General features: G+C 43.7%; 1 protein-coding gene across 2 annotated transcripts in view; it reads left to right on the top strand.

Annotated features, from left to right (window-relative positions):
• Nucleotides 1–13,735, top strand: part of prkcab (protein kinase C, alpha, b) — a 188,537-nt gene extending 174,802 nt beyond the window's left edge. For both annotated transcript variants that reach the window (XM_069194637.1, XM_069194636.1), the window contains one exon: nt 8,116–13,735. In XM_069194637.1, coding sequence (XP_069050738.1) covers nt 8,116–8,280 — 165 coding nt within the window. In that variant the 3' untranslated portion in view covers nt 8,281–13,735. The remainder of the gene's footprint in view (nt 1–8,115) is intronic.
• The last annotated feature ends 10,217 nt before the right edge of the window (nt 13,736–23,952 follow it).

Genomic DNA, 23,952 nt, shown 5'->3' with positions numbered 1-23,952 from the left:
TGGCCAAATTTCCCCCCTGGCCTTTACCCCATCATGGCCTCCTAATAATCCCCCTCTATGAATTGGCTACATTACTCTGCTCTCCTCCCCACTGATAGCTGATGTGTGGTGAGCGTTCTGGCGCACTATGGCTGCCGTCGCATCATCCAGGTGGGGCTGCACACTGGTGGTGGTGGAGGGGAGTCCCCATTACCTGTAAAGCGCTTTGAGTGGAGTGTCCAGAAAAGCGCTATATAAGTGTAAGCAATTATTATTATAATTATTATTATTATTCATGTACAAGGAGAACTTTCCACAACTTTTTTATTCAAAGTACCAGTGATGTTTTGCTTGTGTTGACATGGTCCTCGGTTTGAAATGCACCTGCTGTTTCTGGTAAAAAACAATCAAAGTGTGCGTAGTGTTGTGTAGACAACACCTCCGCACATTAAAGTTGCTGATATGAACTCAACCAGTTTATTTTCTACAGATGCCCACAGAAACTTTTCGCGGGCAGGCAGGTCATATCTGCAGCCCTGCAGCCGCCTGATCACTATGCAGAGAATATGCAGATGCAACCCTTCAAACATAACGTACGGGCAGCCGGAATGTGTGCTGGAAGGGATTGCAGGAGTTGCAGGATTGCCGTGAATCCTCTCCGGATCCCATGCATGGGCCGGGCTTTGGCTCTGTCCAGTGGGGCCTCTGGAATGTCTAGTGTGAGCCCGGTCTCACCTGACGGGGACTTTAGCGCTGGCATCATGTGCCAGCACAGGGAAACTGGGAGAAAGAAAAATAATTAACCGAAAGCAGAACATGTGGTTGTCCTTCAGTGAGGTCTCTTGTCTGCAGTGCCCCTCAGAGGAAGGAGCAGTGGGCACAGTGGGGCTGCTGTTTATATATCATCGTAATTATCTTTGCTTATTTCTTGGGCTTTCATCTCGGGGCTACAGCTTTCAGACCATTAATCAGATTGTATCACAATGCAGACCTTATTGCAAAATAACAACCCAGTAATAAATTGGAACTTTTTAGTCATCAGAGGATCCTTCCCGCTCCTTAACAGAGCCCTGTAATTTCTGATAAGTGGCTAGGTCAAGGTTTTGAGTAAAAACAAGGTCAGTTGTCTGCCATAGACAACAGTGCCCAAGTAAGTCTCTGTAAACTGTATCCATCTTAGCTCCTTAGATTTGGCATCGCTTTGATATTCTGGAAATCCTGGACTCTAAAATCCTCTCTGTTTGATTTTGGATGAGTGTCTCACATTAAGGGTTTACTCATTTTTGAAAGGTCCCAGCCCCATCTGGACCTCTTCTGTGGGCAGAAAGGTGAATTTAATTAAACTTGTCAGAGGTGCAATCTAAAGTTTACGGTTTTTCATGAGAATTTTCAAGACGTTCAACATGAAAAACACAGAGTTCAGATAAAGGTGCCTTGTCACTCTGTAAGGAAAAAAATACAAAGTTTGGCTTTTTTCTTTTTGTGCTCCCTTGCAGATGCATTTTGTAAACCATCCTAATGGCATCCTCTGTTCCATAAATAGTAATTTTATTTCTACTGGAGTCTGCAGAATCCTGAAGGGTAATGCAAGAACTCCTGCAAACAGTTTGTGCCTGTGTGCTCTCATGAAGAGTTGCCATTCTCTAGAGAGACTGGAACACAGATAGGACAAATTCATGTGCTCCGTGTCGAAGTAGAAGAGTTGTTTTGTGGCATTCACGATGCATTAATATTGCTATTATGACTTTTATTACACTGCAGTAGATGTGTCACCATTGTGTCAGCTTTGCTCTCCTTCAAAATCTATTATCATTCCTCCCTTATTTACTGCAGCCCAGCTGAATTAATCTTTCATTCTACAGGGTCTTGCATTAAAACCCACTTTAGCACCGATGACTGGTGTGAGATTGCAATCAATACATAGGAGCAGGTAACACAGAGATGCCAAATGGAATCTTAAGAAATGAATAAGATAAATTAGTACAACAGCAACACCAAAATCAAAAGGCATTTATGAAACCACAGCAGGCTGCCAAGGTACAGAAAGTCAGGACACTCTTAACCCTTCTCAGAGGCGACAGTATTAACAGACACAGTCTTCCTCATGCTAGCTCATTGCTGACCACACATGACTGAAGGAGAGTTTTAATTATATGTTGCGGGTGTGCATGATGTGCAGAGTGAGGCAAGCAACTGGGAGATCAGTGTGTCAGCTCCTGAGTGTGTGGGAATCCAGAAGAAATCAAATTCATTTCAGCTGCCCTCTCCTGATTAGTTTTAATATGTCCTCAGGATCGTCCTCTGCATTTCGTAAATCATATTAAATTATGTAGGGCTGTTTCTGTATCTGGCACATATTCCTGCACTCTGGTGGAAGTCATTATACACAGAGCTACAGTGAAGTAATGCAGGAAACACAGACAGTAGCACTACAGCCTGGAATGGTAGTATAGAAAAATAGTGTTCAGCTACCTTAAAATCAGTCAAATGCACGCTGTACAATTTCCACTTTTATTTGGAGTGCTGGAAAAAAATACATCATGGCTTGTATTCATAAAGATATAGCCTAAAATTGCTAGTTTTCAAATATTTAAATAGAAATGAAAGCTGCAATCAATAAATTGTAGTCCATGGGATCAAACTTAATGTAAGTCACTATTCATTCATTTGAAGGCTTGGGGGGGTGTTTATAGCCTTCAAAGAAAATGTTCTTGATGCTGAATGTGTGGAAATGCTCTGTGATTAGAAACGTACTGTATGGTCTCTTTCCCTGCTTTTATCTGACACCCCATCTCTCTCTGCCATTTTTGGGGGTGGCATAATTGTTATGCCATTTTATTACAAATTAACAACAATGATCACAAAGAGACTAAAAGCCTTATTATGATTCTTAAATTAGTATTTTAGAATCATCCGAAGTATCTTCACCCTCGCTCGAAGAGCAACATGAATATTCCTCCTTATGCAGGGCTTAGACACTCGCAGGTGGTCAGGAAAGCCCAGAGCTCACTCATTTGTAGTGTGTTTCATCGTTCAGGTCCTGACGGAGTCTGGGATTGTGTGTGCCGTGTGGCAGGAAGCTCCTCCTCTTCCAGGAGCTCTCGGAGCACCGCAGACACTGTGACCTCTGGACCTTGAATCCAGGGGTCAGTGCACCTGCAGGTTTCAGTCCAGCTCACCTTTCACCACCTCACTTGAGCCAGCAACTCCCAGCTCTTCGGGTGCTGCTGCTTTGAAGAGACCTGGAAGCCCTGAGCACACAGCGGCCCCCGGGCTCTCAGGAGCCCCAAGGTCGGACAGCCCTGCGTGAATCCCGAACCTGGCTATCCCGTAGAATAAAGTGTTGAAGTGTGGAGGTTTTAAAGGAGGACTCCACCTAGCATCAGTTTTTCCCCTGTGCTGATGTACGTAGATGCGGATCATGGCTATGAAGGGAAGCACGTCTAGATAATGACGCCGCGTCCTGTTACTCCCATGCCCCTGGGGAACGTCCGCTCGTGGCACAGCACGACAGCCTTCACCGCGAGCCACACTGCGTTCCCAGAAAATGCTTTCCAGACAGTAACCCACAGAGCAGACAGCTGGAGCTGGGCTTCAGAAAAGGCAGGACAGAGAAAGGTTATGTTTTATTTCTCAACCTGACTGATGCAGACAAGTACTTGGCATTAAAACGTAAACCCTTCTTCTCTCCAGGGTCGACGTAATGTAATTTGCATGGGGGGTGTTTTTAACTTCCCCGTAAAAGGAGCACATCAGGACACAGTCACAGATCTACGGTAGTTTTGTGTTTTATGGAGCATCAACGTAATATTAATATGACTCCAATAAACCCTTTCATAACTAATTTGATCCATAAAATTGCACATGACAAATTAGCATTATTTTTATTTGCATAGCAGACTAGAATTCTATAATATAGAAATAAGGTAAAAAGCTACTGAATGTTTCTAGAAATATTGTGTATGACAGGGTATGAACTGGGCCTTTCACATTAAGAGTATTTGAGTGGCCATGGTATAATGAAAAAAATGTCATTTTAGCCTTAATCTTGATACTTTTGGTATTAAACGTTTATGTAATGTCTCCTAACAGTTCTTACTTTGATGTTACTTAGCACCAAACAATCTGTCCCTAATTCCTTTTTAGAATAAGTCAGGGAAATCCACTAATTAGTACGGGGGCTGGATCTGTTAAGACTCCCAGTGTGGATGATAGTTAACATGAGCTCAGAGACTGTCTTGCAGTGAACCTGCAGTCCTGTGAGTTCCGGGAGCTGGTCAGCCCTGTGCAGGTGGTGGTGAGAGTTTTTAACCCTTCTTCTGCCGGGTCGCTGGGTTTGCCCTCCCTGTAGGGAACTGGAGAGTCGCCTGGGGCGAAGCTGTGTGATTCACACACAAGGTGTATACGGCTTGAACAGAGACTGATCACTCTTCCCCTCTAATTGCGATTAGTTTTGAGCTGTTATTTCCTGACGGGGTGTGTGCTCAAACTGGGGCGTTACTCACTGCGCCCCGGGTCGGAGGGCACAGGAAGTAGCAAGAACACACTTCCTGCTCTGTGAGCTGCTTCACTGTCCTGCGAGACGCTCGTCTCTGCTGATCAATGAGCAGGAGCCGACTGTCAGGCCTGATCGTCACAGAAACGGAGGCTGTCACTACAAGCCAATTTCTCACATTGGTGCTCATTCATCATCTTCCCCAAATAATATCATTCCCTTTAAAACCTTACCTTTAAAAAACAAAAATTCTCTACCCACATATTTACACTGTATACATATATAATTTCATATCATCTTGCATCTTAAATAACGATATAATTAATTTGTAGGAAAACGAAACAAACTTGTGCTAACAAAACAGTGTTTTAGCAACTGGATCTATATGGCCTCCCCTAGTCTCTGACCCATGTGGTCAGAGAGATGAGCACATAAGGAAAGAGTGGTAAATTGCAAAAGAGACACAATTAGAGGAAGTTTATATTTTAGTTTCTCAATTCACTTTAGAACCTTGTAAGATACTGTAGGTACTCCCATCTCTGAACTGGCTTCTTCACTCTGCTCTCCTCCCCACTGGGAGCTGGTGTGTGGGGAGCGGACTGGAGCATCATCCAGGTGGGGCTGCACGCTGGTGGTGATGGAGGGGATCCCCATTTCCTCTAAAGTGCTCTGAGAGGAGTGTCCAGAAAAGCGCTATGTACAGTACGTGTAAGGAATTATCTCTCACTATATTGCCATGTGATTTGGGGAAAAATCCAGCATGCTATAGACATGTAAGGCCAGCAGGTGTTTTTGGCACTGGTGTGGTAAACTGTGAATTTGTTAAAGAAACTGTCCTGACATGAAAACATTTTTTAGTCTTGCATTCATAAAAAAATATTTAAAAAAAACTTTCTTGAAATGCTAGTTTTTAATTTAAGGGGATCTTCTGACACCTGACAGCGCTATAAAAGGGCTGGCTCTCCGCACGTCTCCTTTGGGCTGGAGCAGTTTGTACGCTGGGATAAAAGATTCAGCAGCGCTTTGTGTTTTTCCTATTAATCTCCTCCTGCATGCAGACTCACAGCACAGCTCTCCAGGCTGCCTGGGGTGTTGAAAGGCACAGAATCAGGTGCTTCCCCTCCTATTGCTGTGAAGCAGACACATGCACAGCCAGACCTCTGTAGATAGAAAGGGTATCTCCGCCCAGATGGTATCCCGAAGCAGGGCTAAAGCTTCTAAGACCTTCAAACAACCCTTAAAATCTGCTTCCAGCTCACAATCATGTGCAGCCAGACACAGAAATCAATTTGGGTTTCCATGAGTGAGTTTACAGTGTGAGTTTGTACTGCTACTCTGGGATCCCAAGTGCTAATTTTATCTCCAATTAGAAGCACAATGTACAGTAGGTGGACAGTAGAAAAGCTAATGATTTCCTCAGTTTTCATCTGCACCAGGTTTATTCCAATCTTCTTTTCACTCTTTAATCACGTCACGCGTGTCCCTGTTGTTATAAACGTGTTGAAGATGTTCCTATAGGCACTCAGATGTCAGCCGCTGGGGGTTTGTTGGTAGTTGACACTGGAAATGCCAGGCTTGGATATCTGGAAGACTCGGAGGCGAGAAGTGCTTGGAAGGTGTTAATGACGAAGGCGGGTGGGCGTGCTTTGCCCCAGGGGGTTGGTGTCCTCAACACATGAACTGAAGAGGGCACATATTGATTTTGTGGGGCTGTGTTTAAAATGCAATCACCAGAAGCCTGGACGTGGTTAGGTCTGAATATTCCCTTCTCCCTGATCATCTTTTAATCAGGGTTTTGACCTGTGTTCCCTGTGACAGTTACAGTGGAGCATCTCTGCTAACAGCATACAAGTTGCAACTGAACTGAGAAGGATATTTTGTTGATCTATATTCTGTATAGTACAGCTCAGTTGAATTGATTGCAATGTTTTTTCTATGCACTTCTTTAATTGGTTTTATTTAATAAACGAAACAGGAAGAAACACATTATTGCTTTTTTGAGCACTTTTCTTCAACATAAGAGAGAAGGCCCTTTTAATTGATCTGAGATCAGTAGCTAAATGATCTGAGGATCTCCAGCAGCTGTTTCCCGAGAGAAGCCAAGGTACCAGCTTCAGGACACATAACCTGGCCTCTGTTTTAAATGCATTTCCCATTAGTTTCCATTTGTGTCCTCACAAATGGTGTGGGTTCTTTTTGGCCTAACAAAAGGAAAGTGGTAAATAATATAGAATGCAGTGGTATTCAGTGGTGGATTGGTCACAATTTTTATGACAATTGTTCACAACCCTGGTCTTAGAGGTTTTCATTCTGACTGTGTTCTACATCTCCAGTGCTAATTGATTATGTAATTGAACTGCTTCCCTGTTCAGACTTGTATTTAACTTGTTTCCCTCATGGGAACTGAGCATCAAAATATTTTCAAGAGTATTATTTTCAATAACTTCAGCAAGAGAACTTTATACAGCCTCTCCTCAACCCGCTTCCCAGTTGACTTACTGAGTTTTTCAATTAACGATGAACAGACACAGGTGGGGGTGGCACTGTAATCACCGTATAGGTATCAGTGTATTTCCTCATGGGGAGTGGCTCGGCATCAGGCACGCCCACATTGGGAATGCCACACTAATCAAATCCCCCATGTGGTATTATGATACGCCCACTATGGAACTACCAATGTATTGGACACACCCACTGCAGGATTGACATCACATTGGACACGCCCATAGTAGGTGTGGTCATGTCAAACACAACCACCATGCAGATCGTTTCATTCTGTGGAAGTTAAGTGGCTACACTACAGGTAACACACTAGAATGAGGTCACTGAGGGAGGTGAAACTCCAAAACTTGTACTGGGTTGAAACCTAAATCATAAATCCAACTTCACCTTTTAAGAGCTGAAAGCAAAGTGTACAAATATGTGCCAGACAGAAAAACTCAGATCATAATCTGTGTTTAGGAGCTCTACTGGAGCAAAAACCAGAAGAGACAGAGATACTTAAACTAGTGCTGCTGCAACATAAACTAGTCCAAATGCGCTCCAGAAATTTTTTATTTTTTGCAAAATTCAAGGAAAGTTTGTTTTTTTTATGTTTCATGTTTCATGAGTTTCCTGGCACATGTAATGCTTCTAGTTTTTAGGCAGATGTACAATTATCAACACAGTAATTTATCTGTGAGGTTTTCACATTGTGTACATGTGGTCTTAATGTTTCAGCGACTATCACAAACACTGGTGAGCTCACGTCTCAGTAGTACAGTAGATGAGGAGAAACAACTGTGAAGTTGTACTTGTGCGAGATCTGAGATCTGTTGACTGGTTTCCCATCCTCCAGCCTTTGGGGCCCAGCCTGAGCCCTGTAGTCCAGTTGGGGTGTGAGTCATGCCTCCGGCCAACTGTGAGTGGGATTTCCAAGCTGCTGGGGTTATTGCTCTCGTGCTGGGTTGCCCTGCAGTGTGGGCCGCTCTGCAGCTTCCACGCTGTGCCGTGCAAGTTGGCTGGTCCTTAATATGGTTTATTTTTTAATATGTGGGCCATGTGGGGAAAAAACCACAGCGGTGCTTCAGCGCTGGCCTTGCCGATTGCGAGTTCCGGCTCTCTGACGTGCTCTCTGTTTTGTCTCCTTCCTTTCCTGACAGTGTGGCAAGGGGGCAGAGAACTTCGACAAGTTCTTCACGCGCACGCAGCCCATGCTGACCCCCCCGGACCAGCTGGTCATCGCCAACATCGACCAGGCCGAGTTCGAGGGCTTCTCGTACATCAACACCCAGTTCATCCACCCCTCCATACAGAGCGTGGTATGAAGTCAGGCCGGAGAGGAGCGGGCAGGAACGCAGAACACTCACACACACGTGGAGCTGATGGGCAAAAAAATCTGTGACCCAGGAACTAAAACCAACCAACAACTTTTCATACTTAACGTCTTTCTTAAAACAGTAAAAAAAAAAACATATCGGAAGTGTTGTAGGGGTATAATGTGTTAATAAGTAGTGTGCAATGTGGCCAAATCTGGATTCTGAAGGGGCATTTAAGCAAACACACAACAAAAAAACCTACACGCGCTTGTCACTGATTGTGCGTTCACGCATTACCAGACAGACGACCTTCTTTGTCTGCTGGGATTGAGAGAGATCTCGGGAATTACTGACAAAACTTAAAACGTTAGCTGTTTCTACCTGGCTTGCTGCACGCTCCGATCAACCTCAAGAATCAAAAGGCTGAAACAAAACGGCTCAAGCCATTGTTCCTTGTCTGTGCCTGAAGGGACTGGTTCCCGCCTTGATCTTCTCCGCTGGTGAGCACCAAGTGGAATGGCGGAGCGCGTGAGGTGACACAGTCAGCACAGCCTTGTCAAACTGCTGGTCAGAGGTGCAGGGGGAGCCAGTGTTGATTCAGGGCCTGGCAAGAAATCATGGCCTAAAATCATGGTTCATAGTATTGCTTCCTGCTTTTCTCATACATATACAGTATATAATGATGTATTATATTAAATATATACACACAGTGATAGAAGGAATGCATTTGCCTCTGTTCTATGGTAGAAGCTCTTGGCAGAAAGAGCTCTGTAGTGTAGATTACTGGCCACATCATTCTCTCTGTGACTCCAGGAAGGCTTGGGCTGGAGACCTGTCTTATGGCGTTGCTTTCTTTCACATCCGATCATTTCTGTGTTAAAAGTTAAGGCGAGGATCTTTGATGGGCCATTATGGGTTTTTGTCCAGTTTTTACTTGGTCTCTTATAATGATGCTAAGGGCTGTCAGTGAATACACTGACTGTCATTGTATTCACCAACATTGGCTGTTTGGCTGTCAGTGAATACCAACAACCACCTGACCCTGTGGGCAGTCAAAGGCATGGTTGCATATCAGTGATGAAACCTTCCTTAGCATAGTGTGCTATTGGAGAAGTGCTGTCTTAATACATTTACTACAACATACAAAATGGAGAAAACACCATGGCATTTTCTGCTGTTCCAAAATGCCATTGTAGTTCATATTTTTGTATCATAGCTGTGTCAAAGACTTTTCTGAAGTTACAGTAATCAAAATTAATATCAGCAGTTATGTTCTGCCTTCACCCTACAGATAACGATAATATTTCTTGACCTAAACCTCACCTATACTTCATGACCCATGATTTTCTTTGCTTATTATTACCATCATGGAATTCTGTAAAACATCCAAATTGCAATGTGATATGTTAGTCACACACACAAATCCACTCTCAATGCAAAGGAATGAAAATATTTAACAATTTCCAAGGTAGGATACAGTGTTGTCTCTTACATTGATATAAACCGTGCATTTTAATAAACTGTACAATTTGTCCTGAAATGGGTCTATTTGATGACAGTTAAGTCCAAATGCCCCATTTTTCTAAGATAATATCAGACCATCAGGAGCCGGTCAAGATGAAATTGTTAAATATTAATCCAGATTGAGTGTTAGGGGAAAAATGTCAATGCAGTTGATAACTAAAAGAACCAGTTTTTATAAATGTGACATGCAAACCTTATTGCATGTTTCTATTTAAGAAATATAGAGTCCTTCTAAACTTAAAGGTGTCAATCTAGCAGTGTAAATCAGATGTTTGTTTTATTCCAACAGATGTGCTGTATTTGTGGAGGTGGTTTATTGGTTACATGTTAAGAATGAGTTTCTTTATTATGTTAGGGTTATCCATTATGCTTGATTCCATGCTTTCCCTCTCTCTTCCTTAGCTAGACATGTTTAAAGTGTCATAGCTAAGCTTGTTTACCAATTTTAAACACACAAGACATTTCAGAAAGTTCCAGGTACTCGCAGATTTTTTCACACCAAGATGCGCTTTTACTACTTTATTCCAATCATGAATAAAGTTTCTTCACAAATGGTGATTTGTGAAGAAATAAGAAAATAGTAATAACGAAAGAATGAAAGTGTCTGTAACAACATTGTGGGATATGTCCTCTGTGTATTTAATAACTTTGGTGCCTGTTAGATTGCAGAACCTGTCTGTGAGCTCTCATTTCTCCCGGGATGAGCAGAGGATGTTGTTGGCAGATTTTGTGTTTCATGTGGGAGCATATTTGACTCCGACACTCAGCATGTACTGGTAGAATGCATACTTGCCTTGGAATTACTGTTAAGTGACTTAAACAATGTCACCCTCCTGTTGTGCATGTATTGTACAATAAGCAAGATGCATGCGATAAGTGTTGCATGAATCGCAGGTCACGGTATTACAGCATGTAATTTATGTGTCCAGAGAAAATGAGACATTCATTGCAGGATATATCCTTCCCTTGTTTTGTTACTTTGTTCAAGCCAAATTCTTAAATATAGAAATAATTCAAAGATGTAATTCATATCCTAGAAGCTCGCAGGTGCTGATGATTACATGTTTTAACATTCTTAATCCTTCTTAATGTTTGCACTCTCACATCTGTCCCTAAATTAGAGACCCAAAACAGCAGGCACTTAGTGCACAGAGAAAGCCATGCTAAAAATAAACCTAGACACCACTGGGATGACCGGAGCTGCGAAGGAGAAACGCCACCATTTTAAACCCTAATGATTTCTTCAGTTCTTGCTAAGAAACAAAAAGAAAACTTTCTGTATAACTTTTATAAAGATAAACTGGATGATACCACATTGCAGCATTTATGACCTTTGGTGAATTCCTTGCTTTTTTTTTAAAATACATTTATAAATAAGGTAACAGACAGCTGGTTATACTTTCAGGACTTCTCATGCTGTGAAGCTAAAGATGATCCTTTCAAGTGTTGCTCTTCACTCACCACACCTCGGTGTCTCATCCATGAAGTGTGAATGACGGAGGGAATGAGCACAAGCCTGTTTCCATAGCAGCTGTTCATCGGCCCAGCTGTCTCGGGGGGTCCCAGAATGCCATAGCATTCAAATCCACACAGGTGTCCCATGTGGTCGCGCAGCAGAGGCTGCACAGTCACACCTCCCAGAATTCAGTTTCTTCAAGAGGTTTCCCGGGTCTCTTTAAGTCACTTGAGTCAACTGGAGACCTGTCAAGACAGGTTAAATAAGTGAGTAAATGAGACTCCGCAGGCCCAGCTTCCTCAGGATATACATGATTCAAAGTCAGAATGAAATCTCACTGCATCTGGCCTCATAAACATCTGGATCGTGGACCCCCAGGTCACTAGGGATGTTCACGCTGGCTTTGAGCTCATGCAGGGATAAACCAAAGCCTGTTGTTTGTGTGTTGTTAGAAATAATTGTAATAATTAGTCAAGACCCTGTCAAAATTCCTGCAGACTTTAAAATTCCACCACTACCAAATACAGTATGTCCTAAACGAATGCATTGCTGACCCTACACCAATTACATTTTTACCTTACAGTTTGTCTTTCCTTCTGTGCTTTTTATTACCACACGGGTGCCAAGTGAATACATTACTTCTTTTTGCATGAGGGCGCAGTTTTCCCCTGTGGATCACAGAAAAGACGAGGCGCAGACTGCCTTGTTTCCCAATGTCTTCATCTATACCTGCTTATTCCCCCTGCGTCTGAGGCATCTATTGAACATTGTAAACTTGTATTAGAGGCAGCTCTGAAGTGGATGTTTGTAGGTTGTAGAAGAAAAAACACATTCTGTATTTTGCAACATACAAGTCAGTACTTCAAAAATTCTGAATGCCACATGTTCCTTACTTTAAAACGTGTACCCAGCAATATACTTTGTACCTCTTAAGATGCATTTTGCTAAGTTAAAATGATTTTGCATTATATGTAAGCTCCTCAGCTGACTAGAAATACAGTATGTGCAACTATTACTTTTATGAGAATTTCTAACCTGCTTCAGGTATCCCATAGAGTACTTATTTTGTCAAATATATAATGTAAATATTCCTAGCTTTTGGTACATTTAATTTTGGTTGTTTGTCTGTCACTGTTCTGATATTCAGTATCCATCTGAGACTCTCCTGAGAACTTTAGCAGTTATAGATTCAAAGTAAGAGAATTTTTTATATTTCACTGTAAGATTTTAGTTCCATATATGTACAGGCCATTGAAATATTTGTATTTGGGGATAGAGCACAATAGTTTAACTGTTTTTCTGACCATACATCCACATTGTATTATTTGGCTGTTTTCATGTTTGTTTTCTAATCATGTGTCAAAACCCTTTTGGTACCTTGTGCCATAATCAAGCCCTGCTGTTTCACCAGTGTATTTCATACTGTTTGTAAAAGCTACTCCGTTTTTTTTATTTCAGCATTTCTTTAGGAGGTATTAAAAGTATCGAATGAAAAATCCTTTTGTAATGGGGCGGGGTGAATCAAAACGTTTCTTATCGATGTTGTAACCAAGTGATTTTATCGCTTTCGGTTTGTCGTCTCTGGAAACTAATGCACATAAAGCTGTTTTGTATTTTTTTAAAAAGCAAAACTTTCAAAATGGAAAGAAGTTTGCACAAATCAGCAGGAATGGGATTTCTGTAAGCTGCACTTTGTGAATCCTTAGGCTTTCATACAGTATATAGAAATTGATGCACAACTCTGAGATGTCTACGTGGAACGAGAATGTTATTTTCATAATGAAGTCACAGTGTTCTGCAGCGTGGCAGAATGATCTCCGTCTGGCCCTGTTATGGCAGAAAGCGTGGAGACAGAGCAGTTTATCTTGAGAAGTGAGGTTAACCAGGCACACTATTCTTAAAGAGACTTTTCTCATTCAAATATTTTCCTTTGAAAGATAAAAGAATAGCTGCAGATAGATGCACCATTAATGAGAGAATGTTTTTTATGTTAGTGAAAGCATTCTAAAACTAAACTGAAATGCTGCACAATTCCTGTAGTGCTGAAAAAACTTGCATCTGGCTATACTGTATTTGTGTTTTTTCAATGCAGTTCCATCATCTGCTTTTATCAGCTCTGGTATAAGCATAACAAAGCCTACCAAATGTACAGTCAGAATAAACGTGTGATTAATACTGTCTTCCCCTTGATAATCTCAGTCTGATACTGATCTAATATAGATGACAGCAAAAAAAGAAAGAGGTCCCAGTGCTTTCTACAAGAACAGGGCCAGCACAGTCTCTGTGCTGCAGCATGCTGTTGATAGAATGGTTGTCCTTCATCAAATCCTCCTTAACATATATTATTTTCTTATAATTGCCTAATGGTTCTTTTTCCTTTTTCTTGTTTTGGTCGTCTTTTTCTGTTTTGCATGTTCTGCTTTGTTCCCTGTTAACTGTAGTTTGAAGGGTGTGTACAAATAAAGGTATATGACAATGAAGTAATCGAATTTGCATCCATGGCTCATCCTTGCTGGGGTGGGTACTAAGCGAGGTGCCCAAGTTGGGAGAGAAAGTTGCCCTGGGTGTGTTGGACACACAGCCATCAAGGGTTTCTGTTTCTCCTTTTGGCTTTGGAGTTCATCCATCTTGTTAAACTCCCCCTCCCTGAGGCTGATGAAAACCCTGCCCGTTGTGTTCCAGCTGTAAATAAAACACCCATCACAGTTCAGAAAAACAACAGGAGGACAGGCAGAGCTGGAGAGCGCACTCTCTCTCCGGGACCCTGCTGGACCGGTGGAGATTTTGGCATTCTGCAGAAGTGCTTATGTATGTATGGAGAGTCGAGCTCAGATTCCACAAAATAAAGGCTTAATATATAAGCAGTCTCGAAGGAGCATGAAATCTGAGTCCCAGATATTTAATCTGTGAAGTTTGAGCTAGTGGAATTTGCATTGCTTGTTTTTTTTCCAGTAGTTTGCGCCTCGCTTTAGAAGAAGCCTGCAGCCCCACTGTCCCTTATTCTGGAACAGTCGCAATCGGAGGCAACCGAAGGGTTCAGCTCTGAAGTGAAACATGCTGAGGTGGCCTCCTGGTGGAGCTGAGTTCTGCAGCAGAAGGAGGTGGACACATTCCAGGGAGAACAGACCCTCCCTTTAATCAAGTCTGCTCAAAGGGGAATTTTGTGGGTAAAGTCAGAAATATCTTGACTTTCCCGGCAATAATGGGGAAATGTACAAATAATACAAGTTAAAAATAAATACTTAAATAACTTCATGAATGATTAAAAAAAATTCACAGGAACAATTTTCATTGACTGTCTTGGTTGTAACTGTTAAAACAATAAGTCAAAGGTTCCAGGAAGCATATACAGTATGTATTTCTCATACTGTAATAGTGTCTTGGGGGGTGTAAAAATGTACAAAACCCTCCCCCCCCATTAGTCTGTGAAACTGAGGGATCACCAAGTTTACAAGCTCCTTGCTACTTGAAGACATCAAGGAAGTTGCTGTGGCAAAACAGCTTTCATTTAAAATTCATTTAAAGCCAAAGACACTACCATGATTTTTTTACCAGCCTGTTTTACAAAAAAATGCATGAGCCCCAGCTCCCTTTGCTTGTAATTAAATAGATGTGACCTTTGCAAAAGCTCCTTTTATTTACTTTATGAAGGATGTTGGAAAGTTGAATTTTTTTCAGGAAATATTGAACAGCAACAGCTCCACCATTAAGACGACGGCGCACTTCGCAGCTACCAGCGTCATATTACAACACTTCTGCGTGCTATAGTACTTGCTGCTCATCGCCTCTCATCTCAACCGATGAGGCACTTAGTCATCTCCCAACGCCTTCTAAGTGCGAGGTCTCCGAGTCCGTTTTCCATTTTCCTGCATGTGGTTTTTGTTCCGCTTCAGCCCAGGCTGTCTGCTCCTCCGGGCCCTTCCTGTTGCTCCTGAGAGGGCAGTGTCCGAGTGCAGCCCCTACTGGCCCTGTCCAGCCCAGCCACTGCTGTTGCTTTTCCTGGTGTCTCCAGCAAGGCCAGTGCACCTCAGTTCTGCCACAGCACCGGTGCTCCTTTAGCCTTGAAACGTCTGCACAGCTAGGCTAGAGCAGGACACCACCATCCGCAGCCATGGGACGCAATTACTCATCAACATTTCAATTCCATCTCTCCTTATTTAACCCTGGCTGCTTCACAGTGTAGCTCTTTAATCTTGTGAGCTTTGCATCAGCCTCCTCCCCAGCCTGTTATTTCCAACAGGCTTTCACTTTCATACAGCGTTGTGCTTGGGAGATAATTTCCCTATTATTTAGACTTTTCTGAGGATCTGCAGGCAATTACAGACTTGCGTTAGAGCAACACCACTAATTGGTGTAGTTTGTCCTGCTTAAATACCCGCAAGGGAAGTGAGAAAGACTTAATGACAGAAGTAGCTGGTTATTGCATTTATTAGCAAAGCTCATTATCGTATTTTAATTGTGTGAACAAAATGATCCAATGCTGGCTCCCCTTTATACAGCTGGGTGGACTGGAGCAACTGGGGTAAAGAGCCTCGCTCAAGGTATGGACTCGTACCAAAAACACACCAGGTATAAAAGTCCAAAGGCTTATTCACTAATGCATGTTTGGAGAAGAAGGATATGTATACTATACCACTGGCTCACACTGATGTTTTTTCTCCTCTAAGATGCATGTTATTTCACTTGTTGTTGTTGTCACCGTTCTGTGTTTTTGTTTTTGGTGTTTCCTTGATTTCTTTGTATAGGAGGATACATGCAACTAAGTATTTTTTGCACATGACAAACTCTGCTCTACTCTCACGCTCAGCACTGTGTTTTAGTGGATAGCACTGCTTCCTCATGACACTGGCACCCTGGGTTCAGCTGCTGAGGTGCTGTCTGCGTGGAGTTTGTATGTTCTCCTTGTGTTCACAAGGGTTTCCTCCGGGTGCTCCTGTTTCCTCTGCAACCCAAAGATACACTGGTACATTTATTGACTTCTGGGAGAAACAAAAACGCCCCTGCTGTGGGCATGCCCTGCAGTGGACTGGTCCTGTCCTGAGCGTATCCTGCCCTGTGCCCATTGCTAGGCTCCAGATTCCCACTGACCCTTTAACGGATAAAGCACTTGGAAAATGGATGGATGGATTGATACACACACTGAATACATACCGTAGGCACACTTACTATATGCAAAAAAAAACTAAATCTATTTGAACAGACGGCTGCCACTCTCCAGTCCTAGACTGAACAATATACGCTCACAAAGCAGGGCTTCACCTCTCTGGACACGGCTGCTTTAGGACTAGACCCCACTCGTGAAGTGCTGCCTGTCTGAAAGAGGCTGGTTTCCCCTGAGCTCTGGTGGAGTGGGAAAAGCTCTGCAAGGCACCCCGTTAGCCCCGCAGGAAGCAAGCCAACTCCTCGTTAGCCTCAAGCTGTAATTAAACACTCTGGATTGCCTCTCGGCACCTCTCTGTGCCTCCAAGGCTCAGTGGTGCCGAATCCAAATCTATTTTGTAATTCATTAGGGAACTGATTGTTGATTAGTGTCTTCTAACCTTCCCAGTGCCTGTCACACACCACTGCTCTTCCTCAGTCACTCCCAGAATTGTGCGCTAGAGAAGGGAAAGAGTTTGGGATTTCACTTACGGTTATCTCAAGGAAGAGAAGCCAATAAACACTCACATGCAGCCTCCCTACATAAAGTAAAGATCTTTTTCCCCATGTAGCTCATCATCCAGATAGAATGGGAGGAAATTAGGGCTTCTGCCTATGAGCATACCTCGGAGGCATCAGACACCTTTCCACGACAACATTCATGCGCATTTTGTCAAGCAACTCGCACTGCAGTAAACACTGTAAGAATATGTAGTTCAGGTGGGTAGCTGCGTCAGCATGCGTAGGCTGCAAAGGAACAAGTAATAGGTTTATTCCATGCTGAAAAAAAGAAGAAAGAGAACACAACGTTTCGGCCGTGGAGCCTTCTTCAGGTGTGAGAGAGACAGGGCAGTAGGCAAAGGTAAAGTAGCGGGAGAACAAAGGTTGGGAGAGAGGAGGAGTGAGAGGCGGGAGCAGGGGACAGAAAGAGAGGCCAATCAAGAGGTGTGAAGTCAGAATGGGTGCAGAGAGGTGTGAAATGAAACTTCCAATGAATGGAGAAAATTTAAAAGAACAGTAATCTGTCGTTAAGGGAAGGGAGAATGTGTGATCCTAACTGCAGAATAATTTTAGTTTCGGTGGTCTTTCTGATGTATGAGTTCGGAAAACCGTCTTTGAGAACACAGACGGAGAGATTAGTGTGGTCGTGGCCGTGAGAGGTGAAATGAGAAACAATGGGCTTGGAGAGATCTTTAATCTTCACAGCCCTGACGTGTTCTCTGAAGCGGTCTCCGAGTCTCCTTCCTGTTTCTCCAATGTAGATGGCTGGGCATTTACTGCAAGAGATACAGTAAATAAGGTTGCTGGAGGTACAAGATGCTGTCTGGGTGATCCGGAATTGTCCTGAGGGGCCTTGAATGAGTGTGGTGGTGGCTGTGTACTTGCAGGTGATACAGCGAACTGTAAGAATATGACTTGCCATTGTAAACTAAAGGTATCACATGAAATAATTAACTTCTCTGGAAGACAGTTGAAGTCCATATCTCCAGCTCTCCAGATGCACGTTCTTTAAGTCTGCACACTTGACGCGGTGTGATTAACAACTAAGGGAAATATGCCCATGGGGTTTAATAAAGAAAAACACAAAGCATTGTTTCTGTTTGTTCATTCTTCCCTCAAAGGTTTAATTAGCTGACAAGTGTAGATAGGGACTAATGTCCTGCAATCAGGCTTAGGACAATAAAAAGGTATTAGCACATACTATACACACTGCATGGACAAAGAAATGTATTTGAAACAAGCTTATTGACTAAGTTTAAGACATGATTTTTGTTAAAACTGTGCTTCTTAGCAACGTTTCATCTTAGTTTATGGTGTATTTAATTCCTGAAAGTGAGTAATTTGAAAAGGCTTATACTTACGAAGGGGGCTTATACTTACGGATGCAGCTCTGGATATAAATACACTCCCGGCTACAAACACATTTGAAAGACCATCAAATCCCCCAAAGCCATCGGCTTGGCCCACAGACCACTGGAAGAGGGATCCCCAAAAAAAGATTGGATTAATGCGTGTTCCCAAGGGTTACATTTAGAAAGAGGATATAAAACACTTTTCTGCAACATGCCCAACATAACTTGCTAGCCTGTCACCATCAAAGCATGTTACAGTTACACCAGCACCAACGCCCCACATTCTGCGACGACCACGGGTTTGGGTTTCCTTTATAGCGACTCATCCGTGTTTTCTAACGATCAGAAGAGGTGGACAAGTAATAATCCGAGTTCTTTAGAAGCAGGATGCTAATGGTTTTTTTTTTTTTTTTTAAAGGTTGACTGTGTGTTATTCTCCAATTTAACCCCAAGACACATTCCAGCACCAGGGGACAGGCATGTCGGTTTCATCCAAAAGAGGTATTTGTGACGAGCCATCTCTGCGAAAGATGACTGGGAGCCACAGAGGAGCCGTTCACAGCTCTGCGTTCCAAATGTATCGCACCATCGGAAAGTCACATGCAGACCTCCTTCTCGCTCTCAGCGTTTCTCAGGCCTGTGTAATCTAATTTGGTAAAGCTAATTGGAATCCCACAAAAGCGGTCTATGCAGCCCCTAATCTCATTATCTCCCAGCATCCTTGTCTTCCTGGGTTTCACACACAGCCATAGCAAATCGGCTTCCTCGGAAACCAGGGGCTTCTGCCCTCCCTCCGCAGGCCCCTTGACAGCACACAATTAATAAAGGAGCTCTTCTGTAGCAGAAGACCCACCAGACAATAAAGGCTGAGCTACTGGCTGGCACACGGGAAGGATACTGTGTCTCCGAGCAAGAACCTGCCAGCGTTAACCCTGCTATTTACTACAGTTGCAACAGATGACTTTTGAAGCAGATATCAAGAACCCCAAATAGCAAAGCACTCCGCTTCTATTTTGCAGCTTTGTGACAGGTTTTGCTGTCCTCAGAAAAGCCGAGAAAGAAACAGTAGTTAATTAGGTGCAGTGCTTCGAGACCACTTCCTAAGGTCTCGCACCTAATCTGGTGCGAGAGGCGCAGCAGATCCTGTGACTCAGGCTGCCCACCCCCTGCAGCAGATCCCGACACACTCTACAGACACATCCCTGACAAGTGTCCTGCCCTCCAGCCTGGTGTCTTTGTTAATACAGCGCTCTGCAGGAGACGTGTAGGTGTCTTCACATTGTACAGCAGGCGGAACTCAGGGGTCGCTCTGGCACTGCTCCATCGGGAGGTCTGAGGAGTTGAAATGCATCTGGATGGGATTTCTCACCTCCCGCCTGCAGTCCACTCTAGCAGAGATGCAGTAGATATCCTCCAGTGAACAAGGGGAAAAAACCTTTTTCCTCTATGGTTTACTAGATGGTAAAAAGCCAAAAAAACATGTTTTTTCAGTGTAGTCATGCTTGCAAACTGGTAAGATTTAAATCAGAATCGACCCGTACACATTGATTTAATTAGATGCAGCATATTTTTAACAACATACCCCAGCTGTGCCGTGCTTCTTAAATTTTAATGGAGGCAACAGCTTTTCTGCAGCTCCATTTCATTACTCACTCCAAGCAGAACTGAGCACAAACCTTGTTGGATTTTTTTTCTACTATTTCTACTAGTTTAAAAGTCATTTCTGAATTTGTCTGGCAGTTCTCGATTCCATCGAGCTTAGACTTTCAAGCACAGAGTTGGCAGACGAGCTCCTTCCTGCAGCACTGATCGGAGGCACAGAAAGGGGGGATTGGTGCACCACTGTGTGGAGCGGATTTCTGATGTTCCATGACAGACACGCTGCTTAACTCTGCTCTGCCATCGATCAACGCCTGTTTGGGGAATTTTCCAAATAAAGGATGTCAGGGATGGGGAGATGTCCCAGTTTTAGAACTCCAGATTGGTGCTGTAACAGGGGCCTGGCTGCTGGATGATTACATCTCACTGCGCCTGTGACACAGCGCAGGGTGCTCTGACAACTCCAGCACAGCGCACAGGGAGACACGCACGTTATGGGAGACCTTGGGGTTATTATTAGCACACAGGGAGGGAGGGGAGAAGGGGTAAAAATAGCCACAAACCCCGGCAGAAAGTCTTCAAGGCCATGCTAGTGTGTCTGAAATACTGGAGTCTTGAGGCAACACGCACGGCACGTTCACAAGGAGAGGTGAATAATTTAAGACTCTTGTTTGTAAAATTGCAGTCCTATTGGTTTGGCAGAGGGACAGTAATTAAGGCTCGCTCGTTGTATGGGTTTTATTGCCTTCCTGGACTAAGGAGTCTGATTACCTTGCAAACGCAGTGAACAGATGAGTGTGACAATGGATTTGAATACTGTGAAATAAAAACCACGAGCTAACGAGAGAAGACTGAATGATTTTGTTCACCTCTGGCCCTTACCTGCCTCACCAGTCTTTAATGACCACAGGACCTACTTAAATCTGTGTAAAACGATTGGACAGCATTATTTGTGCTGTGCAGCATTTAAAGCTCATCAGAAGGAAACCAGCAGAAGATAATATTTTCAAATGAGTTGTTATTATAGGTCCCTTCCTTATTTTTCTGACATGTTTGCCTGTGTGGACTCAGGTTTGCTTATTGTTGTTATGTTTTTTCATTTTCGCTTACGAATGAGCTTTTAGGACGCCACACTGTTTGAGAAATTGGATGTCTGGCACTCTCTCCAGTTGTGTTGCCTGGAACAATACTTTTTATCTCACCAGTTATTGAACACGGAGTGATGCACAAGAAAGAGACAGAGGGCATAGTCACCTGCAGAGTGGACTCGATCAACAGCAAGTCATTAATACGCACTGTACTCAGGACAGTTCTGGTTCGGTGTAAAATAGCACTGGGTAGATTCAGAGAATAAACAATATTTTTCCGTTTTTAAAGCACATTAATAATTTTCTGTAGACCAACAGATAGGAATGACACTCACCTCTGACTACCTTGGCTTATTAAGAGAGGAAAGTCAAGTTTTAATTGAATTATTTGTGCAGTTTGCTTTGTGATCATCTTCAGGAATTCTGGACAGATGGAAGTACAATATACTAAACCCCATGGCACAGAGACAGGGTTCATTTTCCAACATTTACTGTAGATCTGTCTGCGTCTATAATGCGGTGCGTCACATTATTTCCATACACCAGTAAATTGACTTCAATATACAGTGGGAAGAAAGCCTACAGAGGAAACCCCTGCTTTATAGACCATAAATAAGCAATTATCAACATCAACATCGGGAAAGTGGTGCATAAAAAAGATGTTTGATTATAAGGAAGTCGCTACCCCCCATTTTAAGCAGCAGACCAGAAACAGTTCACTTTTCACCCAAATGTAACTTTTCAGCCTGCGCGCACACACATTGCCAAGATCTATATTTAACTACAAGTAAATACGTGTACTGTAATTAAACCATAAATACGTGGGTGACAGAACTGTTTATGTTTTGCTTCTGCGATCAGCCGGGGAGAGACGCCGCTGAAGCCCACCAAGCTCCCGGCGGTCCCGGAGCGCAGGGTCAGCCCAGGCCCGCTGCCTGCCAAGCTCGATACCTGTGCAGTCGGCTACACATCTTTAAAGCCTGCGAAGCTGGCCTGTTTTTATCTTTGACACACGTTTCCGGGCTGTTTTCGTCAAGAGCGATAGGTAAGTTCCCCCCCTCAATCTCTCTTCATGCTACAGTTGCAAAATCCCGAAACAAAAATACTGTTCACTGAAACTAAAAGGCATAGGCCTACTACGAAACAGTGTGCTACAGTTTTACTACTGTAGCAGAATTATTGCCGTTAAACTTTAGGTTTTTTAACAACTGCTTTACCATTGGTAACGTTTACATTGGCCGTTTGTGGCGGTAGCGTCTGTGTTTGCGGTAAACCGGTAGTAGCGGCGTGGGGGGTCATCAATGCGATGCAGCCCTCCGGTGTCGGTCCGGCTCAGCGAGCGCTAATAGAACTGGGCTGGAGGCAGCGCCGCGAGGAGAGCAACTGCAAACCCCCCGACTCTCTTCACCGCGAGAGGCGCAGCTGGATTCAACGGGCCGTGCAGGCGAATGTATTTGTTTCATTTTTAATCTTGTATTCAATCTGTAGAGGGAGGGGGGCGCGGAGGTCCGTGCAGGTACGACTGACGCATTCCTTACTTTTCCGGTTCTCTTTGGAAGTCCGGTCATCAGGCGGGGGCAGCCTCGACCCCCTCTTGAAAATGTAAGGTAACGCAGTGACGCAGTACTATTCCTCCGGCTAAATGATCTTAACGTGAAAGTTACCCACCTGAGCAATAAACTAAACCAAATGAGGCTTTAAATTATGCATTTTCAAAAAGACGTAATGCACCAGATGCCTGTAAATAATTTATGCACCGGCCATATGTCGTTCCGTCAGGAAAGCTATTTTTAGTGAACGTTTTCCCAGTTTCTGATAAGAACAAAGCAAGGTCGCTGTAATACTATCGGAATCTGCGGAGCATTGACTGTTTTTGCTGCTAAAAAATAGTAATTCAGTAAATGTCCCGGAAGGATCTTGCCTTCAAAGTCCAAATTAGTGCGTCTACTTGGTTTCCCAATCTACACTGAGCCTTGCTCTCTGTACAATATATACAGTAGTACTCGAGGTCTTACACACACATATATGTTATATGTACTGTATCTCGACTGCATCTATTGGCATAAAGTCCGCTGGCAAAAGCGCCCACTAGGAAGATGACCGACAGTCTTATTGTGTGTGGAGGTTTATTTTCCCGAGTCTCATCTTTGAAAATCAAGCGGTGGCATCCTGTCTAAAAACACGCCTATTCCAGGTGTTCTGTGGAAGGAACAGGGGAGCTACACGCCACTATTAGCTGAGAGAGCAGGTCGGTGTCGGTTTAGCCACTGTGAAGGAGTGGGTCTCTCCCTGCGCACTTACCTGTAGCCATCAGCACCTGTGTCGCAGCTTGGGCGAACCATCACTCCGAGACCCCGGCCTGTCTGCGCGCAGCAGAGGCCTACTCCCGACTGGGGCTGATTAAAGTGTGTTTCTTGGTTTGTCCACACCAGAGCTCAGAGCTCATCAAGCTTATCAAGCTTTTGCATTTACGTACCGGGTCATCACAGGACTTCGACCCTCCCAATAAAATACCGCATCGATCCTTAATGGCTTAAAAAAACCACTGTAATTAAGCACTAGCCGGAGCGAAGACTTGCAATGGGGTGGAATTGAAGAGAGGAGTTCGGCTACCCTTCGCCCAAATGCTAATTAAAGGTAATTTGAGGAAACGACTGTTGTTTTTCCCGCTAAATGCATCTTCGGGTAATAACAAAAATGCCGGCTGTTAAACCTGGCTAATTGCAAGGTTACAGTTCCCCACTAATAGTTGGAGCACTATTGACGCGTGAGGAGAAAAGCGTCTCGTGACACAGGCCTACTCGGCACACGGACCGACCGCGTCACTTCCGCTGAACGGGCCCGGCGGCGGCCGTAGGGGCTGGGTCTCCCGTCTCCCTGCAGGGAGACACACGAAGCGCCCGCTCCACCGCGGAACACAACAACACGTCAACAACAACGAGTGTAGAGATTTTCCTGAAGTGCGCTGTCGCGTTTAAAAAGATCATCTGAGCTGTCCCCCCCAACCCCCCAGGTTTTTTAC

This window comes from Lepisosteus oculatus, chromosome 9, assembly GCF_040954835.1.
Source record: "Lepisosteus oculatus isolate fLepOcu1 chromosome 9, fLepOcu1.hap2, whole genome shotgun sequence".
NCBI classification, from domain to species: domain Eukaryota; kingdom Metazoa; phylum Chordata; class Actinopteri; order Semionotiformes; family Lepisosteidae; genus Lepisosteus; species Lepisosteus oculatus.
The sequence above is the reverse complement of the archived record's forward strand: the minus strand, read 5'-3'. Positions and strand labels throughout refer to the sequence as shown.